The sequence below is a fragment of the Chiloscyllium plagiosum genome, unplaced genomic scaffold, assembly GCF_037043375.1.
Source record: "Chiloscyllium plagiosum isolate Xiang-an unplaced genomic scaffold, Cpla_swu_hap1 HiC_scaffold_27, whole genome shotgun sequence".
NCBI lineage: Eukaryota > Metazoa > Chordata > Chondrichthyes > Orectolobiformes > Hemiscylliidae > Chiloscyllium > Chiloscyllium plagiosum.
The window spans coordinates 67,087,187-67,099,245 of NW_028270165.1; the positions used below are offsets into that span (position 1 = coordinate 67,087,187).

Sequence of the window (12,059 nt, forward strand, 5' to 3'; positions counted from 1 at the left end):
AGAGTGAGAGACAGTGAGGGATCAGAAGGAGGAGAGGAAGGCTTCAAGAGTGGGGGAGAGGGTGTGGAGAACGGGAAACTTGTAGAGAGATATGGAGCAAGGGAGAAATGAAGGAAGAGCGAGGTGAGAGTGGGACAGGGAGAGGGAGAGAGAGATGGAGGTGTGAGGAGGAAAGAAGAAGAAGGCAGAGAGAGAAAGAGACGAACAGAAATGTCTCTGTACCAATTGCTCCCTTGCGTTAAAAGTAATACAGCGCCACACCCTGCTGGCCGGCCAACGCCACTACACAGGAGATGCTGCACCGTGAAAGCCATCTCGCGTATCATCAGAGAGAGAGAAAGAGAGCGACCAACTCACAGCAGCATAGAGATACAGAAAGATAGCCATCTATATTGACACAAAGACAGATACACACGACACTAACGCCCATACACTCCACACAGATGCAGGCACACAGATATGCACACACTGGTGAGATGATTGCAATTGTACTTCGGGTCCCTCAGCGTGAAAGATGTTTATATTGAGAAAATCTATGAGTTTCTTCTGCAATGTCGAATTGATTTATCTTTGGGCTGTTTCCTGACATTGTACACATTCAATCGAACATTTGCTGGCAACTGCACTCAGGCACCTCCCAGTGAATTGTTTTTATAAGGAGACACGATGAATTTTCTTGCACTTTGTGCAATTTACAATTCTATGTAATTTATTGAGTCAGATGCTAAGTGACGGAAGAATGTAATATTTGAGGCGGTCAGGCCAACACTGGGTCTGTTCATCTCCTTCTGCTCATGTCACAGGGGCAAGATCGATTGAACAAAATTTCTACAAGCGCAAGTTTGAAGAAGAAAGTGTGTTGCTGGAAAAGCGCAGCAGGTCAGACAGCATCCAAGAATGATTCCTGAAGAAGGGCTCATGCCCGAAACGTCGATTCTCCTGCTCCTCGGATGCTGCCTGCCCTGCTGCGCTTTTCCAGCAACACACTTTCAGCTCTGATCTGCAGCATCTGCAGACCTCACTTTCTCCTTGAAGAATAAAGTACAATTGTAACCTGGGAAATTCACTGGCTTGAATGCTTTATCCAAGAAAAAATATCTGCCGCTTATGGACTGGTATGGGTTGGCATTGTCTCACTTGGAATACAAGCGGAGGACAGGGTTGGCGGAGGGGGTAGAGAGAGGAAGCGAGAGAACTTCCAAGCCTTTGACTCTCGCATTTTTTAGTTTATTGTTTCATTCAACCTTCCCTCCCGGATAAAGTGTATCTTATTGCAGGCAGGTGCAGCCACACTGGTACAAACACAACAAAATGCAAAGACACACATATGGAAATTCGCATCAACATGGCCATCAGTGTTATATCACTTTGAACAAAAGGGAAGACTGAGAGAAAGTGGGGAATGGTTTAACCCTATTTCAACAGATTCAACATCTAAAATAAACAGAGACTCCACTGCACAGAGACACAGTCACAGATATCGTCTCTGGATGTGTTCTCTTTTTTTAATCTCTGTCTCTACTTTTCGGTTCTGTCTTACTCACCCACCACTCCCTGCTTGTTTATGCCTTAAAATATTACCCTACACATTTCTCACTCTCAAACATGCCGTGCCTCAATTCATAGCCTTCCGAAGTTTCTTCCTTTCTGCCCTTTCATAATTAACACCTCGCCCCCACCCCCACCCCCACCCCGCGCCAAAATTGTGCTTCCACAACTTTGTCCCCTTCGCAACTTTGGCGATCCACAACAAACATGCTCCTCCAAACAGAGCATGCACCATACCCTTTGCAGTGTCCCACACCTGCAAGCTGTTCTTTCAGTGGTAGCCTCAACAACGCCTCCATGTCATTTCGGCGGAGTGGCACCCAGAAATGTGTGTCATCTTCCAAAGGTGGCCTAATTAAAGTTCGACAACACACAACCTGACTGCATAAAAATTATACCACGTATTTTCCGACTAATGCAGGAAACCTTGTCATGTGCCTCCTTGCTTACCTTACCCACCTGAGTTGCTACCTTTACAGAAAAGCAGATTGCAAGCCACGATCCTTCTGTATGTTAACTTTCCAAGTTCTCCTCCATTTCATGTGTATTTCCCTCCTGCAATCAGCTTTCCAACGTACTGGCCGAAGAACAAATATTCTCATATTCAGAGATGCAGTTGCACAAGCATAGCTAATTACAACCACTCTCACTTACTCACTGACACTCACACACATACACTTGGCACTGACATCAACAAACGGACTCAGAATCCCAAAACAAACTTGCAATCAATGAATTTTTATTGATGAATTGTGTCCTACATTTTGCACATCACTTTCAGAAATATTCCCAGTTCATGGACAGAACATTTCCTTCAATAAACAGCAAAACAGCACTTCATAGAATTCTTTGGCTTGACAAGTTTAAAAGCCTCCTTCATACAGTATGAGAAAACAAAGCAATTTCACATGGAATTTCCTCAATACCTCATTGACAAGCCACAGGACCATCGTCCACTATTGTGACTTCAAACATTCACACTGAGAAATGAATTACGTAATATATGCACACATAAAAAATAACTTCGATGCACTCTGTTTATACCCACTTTTAACTCATTAAAAGACGCAGCATGCAATTTTTTCGGTATATTTCAAATGTATATATATGCAAATATATACATTTCAATGCGAAAGTACATGCTACTGAATTACAACCAGTTGCAGCTTATATTGAGAAAAATATTTTTGAGATTCAAAACGATAGTCGGCGACTTCTCGCAATATTAGGACGTCCCATGTTGAAATCGCTTCTAAAATCTACCTGAAATGATAAAGAAAATAATTTGAGTCCACGCATTCAAGTCACCTCTGGCTCTATTCACAGCACATGAATCTACCAATCCCTATCTGAAACTCTCACTCCATGGAGTAGGGACAAGACTAATTCTGCCTCAGCAAGGTCAGACTGATGACGGGCCATATTTGGAAGTCACATTGACATGTTTATCTATCTGTGTGTTTAGCTGGATGCAAACGACAGCCTGGAAATTACTCTGAAGATTAGAGAGATATGTGCAGCAAGTGATCACTGGGCCAATATTTATTCTACAATCAACAAGCTCACTCAAAATATTATATAATGATCATCGCCTCTGGTTTGTGCGAATATTGGCTGGGTAATATCCTAAATGATAGTAGTTATGAAATGTTCAAAAGTATATCATTGGCCATGCACGATTTTGCAGGTGAGATGTTGATTGAAAATGCAAGATAAACAAATATCTATGGTTTCTTTCGCACTCCTAAAACAATTTAATAGATCTCTGTGAAACAATAAAAGTTGTTTTCTTCACTAATTTAAACAATCCTAACGAATGTATTCAATGTTTAACTGAAAAATAAATGTCAAGTTTCCCATGATGATTTTCAACATTACATAGTGCTCAAGATATTTCAGAATTTTGGAGAAAGCCGGGGCATCCCATTCTCTCCTCTGCATCAGAAACATTGGAACTCAGAGGGAAACGTAGCAATTATGGGTTTGATGCGTACGTTGTAAAAGTTTGGATCGCACATCCAGTGCATGTCAACAGTGAAGGCGCCACCGATATGCGAGTTATCAGGGGAAGTCAGATGTATTTTCTGATTGGACAACAGAGGTAACATGGCAACGGCTGTATCATAGTTCTATCGAATCATGCAGTGCAGGGAAGCTCATTTGGACAATCGTAAACAGAAGCAAACAGCGAGAATTGCTAGAAAAACCCAGCATGTCTGGACACATGTTTGGAAGACATCAAAGTTAAAGTTACAGGCCCGGTGACCCATCTTCAAAGAAACGTAGGAACGTGGTTGTCAGTGTGGTGACTGTTACATGTTACAGGAGAGTACTCACAACAGTAATTAAACAACTCTCTGTGAAAAAGGAGAGAAAGTGAAGAATAATGGAAGCGGATAACTGGGAATACAAGGAACATTGGAGCAGTTCGTCTTTTCCAAAAGGCCATTCGAAAACACTAAAATGGTTAAGCAGCTGATCAGATAGTCTGGGTTTCAAAGGCAACCGTGAGTTATTGGCATTTTTAATGTTCAGCTTAAGGAGACGTATTCTTCTTCGGGAATGGGTGTGAGTGCAGTTCCTGAAAACAACCACATCAAACGCAAGTCTCTTTGCACATTACAAGTAAAGGTCCTAGGCTCTGTATTCCCTGTGAGCTACAAGAACTAAACCATTCAAACTGTTGAGCACGTAAAACCCCATCTTTCATATCCTCCATACAGCCAGTTGATGACGCATTGAAACAGCAATTTTGTAGATTTGTAATTACAAAATTAGGTGAACATCAGCGATTCGAAGAACTGACAAAACGCAGTGTATGATGAATCGCATCGAATTCATTTTTTAAAGAAGGTTCTTCATGCTGTTGAAATAAAAATCGTTTTCCAATAATACATTGCTTTCTCAGTGACAAGGTGTGGAAATGAGGCACAGGTTTGGACGTTGTTCTTGGATTTTCAGTAAATATAATATTATCATGGAATGGAAAGGAATTATGGCAGTGTGAATGCATAGAAAGGTGGTTAAAGATGTGAGTATCTGTTATTCAACTCACCGAGTGAACAAAGACCACTGTCATCATCTGTAAGTGTGAGGGGTTCATCAGGATCACTGTCCAATTGTAACTTTCCATCATGACAGTCTGCATCTTCAGTCTCAACATCGTCATACTCACCACGAATTCGACCTGGAGAGAAAGATGAGCATCACTGATACAAATTGAAATACACAACAACGATAACTCGAAAACGAGACGAATGTCTCAGATAAGGCCAGTGCTGGAAACTGAGACCAGAAGAGTTAGGTCATAATTCTGAAGTTACGGAATGAGCAGAGTTGGTACAAGTTGTGATTGTTTTCTCTGGAAATGAGAAGGTGAAAGGTTATCTGATTGAATTATTCAAGATAATAACCCGGATAAGACAGGGAACATAAAGTAAACTACTTCAACTGATTAGACTATTTTAGCTCGAGGTGTTATACACAGAATTAATGCCAGACCGTTCAGGGAAGATGTCAAGAAAGGTAAAGCTGTACAGGGTTTGGAAATATATTTCCTAAAAATTAGCTGATGTCTGATCAATTCTTAATTTTAAATGTGGCCGAGATCATTGTTGATCAAAGGTATTTATGGACATGCTTCAAAGGCAGGGAGCTGGATTTAGGCCACACCATAGTTTGGAATTGTCTCATTGAAAGGAGGAAGAGTTACGAAGGGCTGAGAGACCTATCGCTGTATCTATCTTGCAATTTATTGACTTGGAGCTGAGCATGCAGAGTTGCTGGCATGCCTGCGATGAGTCATGAAATGATGACGACAGTAGTTGGGGAAGACAGGAGGAACATTTCTCTTTGGTGGAGAGATCAAAGATCAGGGATCATACATTTCAGAGAAGTGATGGGAGAAGTAAACAGGAAATCTTCGACTCTCTGCCAGGAAGGGTGATAGAGGCAAAACACGCTCAAAAAAGTATTCAGTGATGCACTTGCAATGTCAAGACATACAAGGCTGTGGGCCAAGGTGTGCTGGAAAAATGCGATTAGAATGATAACCTGGTTCTTTTTGTAGTGTTCAGCTTAAGGAGACGTATTCTTCTTCGGGAATGGGTGTGAGTCCAGTTCCTGAAAGCAAATACATCGAACGAACGTCTCTTTGCACATTACAAGTAGAGGTCATGGGCTCTATAATCTCTGTGAGCAACAAAACAGCCGGACAGTCCATGCCCATGATCATGTGGTATCAAAACAGCGATTTTCACTTTAACCAACATTCCAGTGATCACACTACCTTCTGAGGGTTGCGATCGTTAAGTTTTGGACAGCATAGAGGGTGTAGGACGAAAATTAATTGACAGAAAGTGATGCTATACACACCTGGAATGCTGTTGGATTTCACCTCAAGATTTTCAGATCCGGGATTATTGTCAGTCAAGTTGTGGCTGGTGTAGTATTCAATGCGATTGAGTGAGTCAATGGAAGCATAAATTACTAAAAATAAAAATGGAGAGTTATTTTCAAACTCGAATTCCAAGAGAAGCCATGACCAATAAGATTTAGAATGAGGCAAATATTCTTCAACCAGAGGCTTGCGAATCGATGGAACACAGATGGCTATTGAGGCCAATCAGTGTGTATTTAAAACAGAAATACAAAGGTTATTGGTTAATAAGGGGATAAAAACATCCAAGGAGAAGGCAAATCAAAGTGGTTGAGAACCACATCAGCCCTTATTGAATGGCAGAATAGACTCGATGAGCCAAATGATCTAATCCTGATCCTGTATGTCGTAGACTTAAGGACTATAGTTGAAGGTTTAATGTTATTAATTGTAGGGTGACAACAGAAAGTATTGTTCTTTAATCGTGCCTGTAGAAATATCTGGAATAATGTCAAGTGAACCCACTGCGGGAAGGAATATGATATAAGATCTAAGAGCAGGAGTACTCCATCTGACCGTTCCAGCCAGTTCCGCCGTTCAATAAGATCATAACTGATCTTTTCGTGGCTTCAGTTCGACTTACTCACGATTTCAACGTTCAAAACATTATTCACTCCAGTTCTAAAGACATCTGATGAAGCAGGGAATTCCATAAATTCTCAATCCTGTGGGTGAAAATGTTCCTCCTCAATTTAGTCCTAAATCTGCTATCTCTACTTTTCAGGCCATGTCCGTTCAAATAATAGTCATTTCTAATTTTATTCCAACAAAAATGGATAATTTCACATTTATCATCTACCAGACATTTTCTTTCCATTCATTTACACTGTATCTGAACACCTGCAAAGTTTCAGAGTCATATGCACACTTTCAGCACCACTCATCTGTGATTCATCATATTTGTTTATACATTGATTCCCCAATTTTGCTTCCGCTCTTTGGTGCTGTGTAATCCATACTTACTGCAAAAGTTATATTATTTTAAAATCAATGACGAATTGATTAGTTGTCCAGCCATCTGAAGGGGTCAGGGTGAAACCAGGGTAGAAGTGAAATTGATAGTTCTGTTTGCCTTTTCAAATGCATGCCAGAAATAATCTATCAGGAATGTAGGCCAGTGGGAATTATCATATTGAAATTCTTCATCTCACGAAATGCGGACAGAGACACAGTTAATGAGATAGCTTCCCACACACGACGACTGTGTTTTAACTAATAATCATGTTCATTCAGTCATTGATCATGGAAGACTGCAAATTAAATGGAAGCTACACTTATCCAGTCATGATTCACGATACAATAGAAAATATATACCTGGTCCATGTTTGTGATCAGTCCTCTTTCCAGGGGGAATATTCTCAATTTCTTCATAAATTCCTTGGTACAAACCAAGGCGTGAGCCTCTGCCACCAAGGTAAAGTTCTGTTGAATAAACAATAGACTGGTCAGCATTTGTAGCTGAACACTCGCAGAAACAAGGTGTTTATATCTGAAGAACCAGGAGAGAGAAGAACGAGTTCACACAATGCTGTAGATTAGAATCTTCACACAACGTTAACTGATCGCTGAAGGGAGAACATCTTGGAAAAACAAGTGAACAGGCCATGATTAATTTCCATGTCACATCCGTTACCGATCCTAGTATGTTAAACAGAAAGAGCGAGATTTTCTTGTTGGTAGAAATATGGGTATTTTGTTCTAATTTTGCTGATTCAAATATTTGTTCAAGAAAATTCTCAGCTCGCAATGGTGCATGTGAGTAAAGATGTTGAGTGCAGAAAATGAAACTCTTTAATGCAATGAACAAATGAAAATGTGAATAAACTATATTTTTTAAAAAACTTGATAACATTGAGGAGATGACAAATTAATGCTCAAGATACAGTGGCGCTTACCAAAAAGGTTGATAACTATGTTGTTAGAATTGGACTACTTTCATTAAACAATTGCATAGTTATGACAATTAGGTAAAAACCAAAACGGGACAAGAATGGAATAAGGTGTACCTTGATGACATTGATCGTGATAGACTAAGTGCATAGCATTTATGGCTATATGTAAACGAAAATTAAGAGCACGTGAAAGGGTAGAAAATGATTGTTATTGGTGTTAATTGTCATTGCCAACTAGTGGAAAATGGTTCCCAGGCAAACGCTTTTAAATTACTGTGCAAAGTACAGAAGTATCATTTGCTTAGTCAATGGAAGCCATTTGTTTCCTTCCTGAAAGTTCCCTTAAAAGGACACTTCATCCTCTCAATGATCTTGGGTTGTGGTAGCAGCACCCAGACACTGAAGAACCATAAATGAACAGTAACTCATGAAGAAATATTTAGAGGCAGTCTGCAAATAACTCAATGAAACGGAGACATATTGTTGCCATCATTGACCTGCTCTGGAATGTCATGTCTATGTTAATTGAAAGATAAGAAAGTGCAGTCTTTATATTTCTTTCCCAATGATAATGACTGTAGCAACGCCACATTACACCTTAATTCAGTTTCTCTCCAAATATATTGAACTACTTGATGCATACTTCACACAGTTAGAATATTCTTTTAACTACTATTTACAGTTTTGATGCAATTATCTGAGTGTTTATTAAAACTAGCGTTTCATTGGGCAAAGTCCCTCGAAATAAACAGAATCCAAGAGGTGACGCACAATCGTGACCATCTCAGTCAAACGGTGGAAAAGTGCAATAAAATTCTACAGCCCCGAGAACATATGCAACAGTGAAAGTGACGCAGTGTTATCTCAGTTGGTAGATATGATGCTTACCTTTCATTTGCAATTTTCTTTGCATGACCACCAGTAATGCGATTAACTCACAGATTAACAAGACTCCCAAAGATGAACAGACAACAACTGGCATGGAAATAGACGGGCTTTCCTGCCCTTAAAGGAGGGAGTACAAATGGGTTTAGCATAGTTAAGGTCTGTCATGGAAAATTGTAAATAATCATCATTAAGGAAACAATGACACTAGCTTCCAAATCGTGAAAATGCCAACAGCATCAATGTCACTTTTCAGGAAAGTAACGCGAACACAAATACTAATAATAATATCAGTCATAAATACCCGCAGGTGGAGGTGAAGGGGAGACGGTCACCAACTCGGATCCTGTGGAACAGAAAGTACGAACAATGATGAAGGGAAATGTAACTTAGGAAATCAAATAGTTGCCCTGATTTTGAACATTAATGGCGCATCAATCTTACCAGAGCACTTTACACTGGCAATTTCCTTGTGGTTACACTTGCTTTTAGCTGGAGCTGCGGAGAGACAGTCCAACAGAGAGATTTCTCTTCCCTTACACTTCACATCATTCTGCCAGATAACATCTTTCTCCTGGGAGAGATCGGCCTCATCTCGGGCTGATAGAGCGAAGCCACATCCCAGCTCTCTGCAGACAACATTAGCATCAGTTATATCCCAGGAATTGCCACACAACGTTCCCCAGCGTTTATCGCACATGATTTCCACTCTTCCAGAACAGTTGCTGCTTCCTCCATGCAAGTGCACACTGTCTTGCGTATCTGTGGTACAGAACTGATTATTATTGAATGCAGTACAAAGCAGAATCTCCAAGAATTCGCACATAGAGAAAGAAGACGCACCTAATTGTTGAAGGCAGTAAGTTGAACTGAGGGACTGCTCCTTTGTCACATTGCTCTCTGTTGGAAGGAGAAAGATGCTCAGTCTATTAGGAATTCATGTTTGAGTATGACCCGAACATTGAGAAGGCTTGTCATGTTACCTGAACAAACTACACCAGCATCTTCCCGATGTTGACAGTCGTGTTGACCCCACGGATCTGTGTGACATTGCCACAGTGTCGACTCGTGTGACAGACACTCCATCTCATCGAGCCAAATAGTTCCCGTTCCTGCTCCGAATGACTGAGCGTCGTACTCAACATACTGGAACGCACCACAGTGCAGCTGTTTACAAATCACTTTGGCAACGTGTGGATCCAATGTGTCTGAACACACTGTTCCCCAGGTCCCATTGTAGAACACCTCTACTCTTCCCTCACAGCCATGCTTTCCATTCACCAGCCGCAGCTCCTTGTGTTCTGTTCAAACAATAACACATATCCAGATTATTAGATTGTCCATATCGCTGGTGTGCACTGTGATTGCCGTAACGAGCAGGATGCATGATATGAACAAAGGGAATTGCTGGAGAAACTCAACAGAATCTGTGAAGAGAGAAAGCACAGACAAATCTCCAGGTCCAGTAACGCGTATTCTGAATTGAGGAGGCGTCACTGGACATGAAACGTTGTCTCTTTGTCTCGACGGATGCTGCTAGACATATGAGATTTTCCAGAAATTTTCCTTTTTGTTTTAAATTCGCAGCATCCGCGGACCGTTGTGTTCAGTTTTCTTCATGACACATATTGCAATGAAAAAAGGAATGAGCCAAATGTGCATCGTGCATGGAGTTTAGAAGGACTTGACCAAGACACGACTAGAATCTGGCGAACTGTTTGAGAACCCGAAATGGTCGAGAAGCAGAAACTGACAGAAAACAGAAAGCCTGTGTTAAAAGTAAATTGTCCACTTTGCAGAAGTGACGGTCCACTGGAACTGGTTCTGATATCATGGCTGTTCAATTATATACATATATATAGATATATATGCAATCAATTTTAATTTTGTATCACCAGGGAAGTTTCAAACTGCTCAGTTGGAAGGAAATTACGGAATATTTTTACTGTTCTGAAAAACCATGAAAAACGCAAGTGCACAGTAATAAACAGGCAGTACAGGTCAGATACAATTGTACAGGAGCTGTGTCTGATACAGTGAAGTCTGCTCGGAAACATAAAGAAAAAAAACTCCCTTCATTTTCGAGTCACAAATAGTTCGATAGACACACGAACAGGTCTCATATTTCTGGTGGCTCGATACAAAAGTAAAGATCATAAATTTGGAATTAAGTTTTAGTAAACCCTTTATGACAATCAGGACAATATTGGCATCCACTTGGAGTAGTGACAACAGATCAAAAATGACACTTTTCATGACAAACGCGTCTTGTATCAATAGAAGATGAAAAAAACTGACAGAAAAGCAAGTTAGATTAGAGAAACGAATTGTTCTTTCACTTTTTGTGTACATGTAAGTGTCAGAGATCGTTTCTTTAAATTACTGCCGCTGCTCTACATTCCTTCGAATTCAGTGAACATACGTCAGCATGACGTCTCACTTACAACATTCGAGCAAAGTAAAAGCATTGAAGAATGGCCTCACCCGAGCACATAATTCTCACATTCTCTTTATGAGAACAGTCGTCTTGGTGACCCAATGGGACTGAAGGACATTCCCAGAGAAATGATTCGTTTCCAAAACACTTCACATCTTTCCACCAAATGTGGCCTGAGCCCGGTCCAGAGGAGGAAGGGGGTGTCATATCCAGTGCTTTTCCACAACCCAGTTGTTTACAAACGACTTCAGCGTCTACCACATCCCATGAATCATCACAAACTGAGCCCCATATTCCATTGTAGTAAATCTCCACTCGACCAGCACAAGGGCTTCCACCATCTGACAGCCTTACCTGAAAGTGCTCTGTGAAAAAATTACACATTCAATGCACATTCCCTTCATCACTCAGGGCAACATAGTACATAGATACAGGAAAGAGCGTTTTAAATGTTCTCACGAGAAGTATTTATTGTGCTTAAACATAATTTCTTACAAAACTGTTAGATCAAGTGTAACCTTTTAGCAAGAATGTACAGCACATGAATGTTTCAAAATATCTTATTGCACCTGGTACTGCCAGGTTCAGTTTCCCTTTCTATATTGAATATTCTGTGAAATATTTTGCAAACAGTTGCATTTGTGCTTTCTCTTCCTGCCACTCCGTTTATGTCTGTCCATGCGTTACTTTGTCTAATGCTCACCCTATTTTATAGTGCACATAACAGTACGTTCGTCCAATATAAATACCGTCTCAGCTTTCATTCATCAGCGCACATGAGAATACTATACCTTACGAGAATATAACTGAAAGACAACATATATATTAGCATGACAGCAATAGCACTTTGAGTAGTTGT

The 12,059-nt window shown here is 40.5% G+C and overlaps 1 protein-coding gene across 1 annotated transcript in view; it reads right to left on the reverse strand.

The window, feature by feature from the left end:
- Positions 1-3,272: 3,272 nt before the first annotated feature.
- The window catches only part of LOC122545945 (scavenger receptor cysteine-rich type 1 protein M130-like), a 28,981-nt gene continuing 20,194 nt past the window's right edge, over positions 3,273-12,059 (reverse strand). The window contains exons 7-15 of the mRNA XM_087975382.1: positions 11,248-11,565; positions 9,724-10,064; positions 9,208-9,538; positions 9,068-9,109; positions 8,767-8,883; positions 7,301-7,408; positions 5,923-6,036; positions 4,604-4,735; positions 3,273-3,292 (exon numbers count right to left, since the gene is read on the reverse strand). Coding sequence (XP_087831508.1) covers positions 3,273-3,292; positions 4,604-4,735; positions 5,923-6,036; positions 7,301-7,408; positions 8,767-8,883; positions 9,068-9,109; positions 9,208-9,538; positions 9,724-10,064; positions 11,248-11,565 — 1,523 coding nt within the window. The remainder of the gene's footprint in view (positions 3,293-4,603; positions 4,736-5,922; positions 6,037-7,300; positions 7,409-8,766; positions 8,884-9,067; positions 9,110-9,207; positions 9,539-9,723; positions 10,065-11,247; positions 11,566-12,059) is intronic.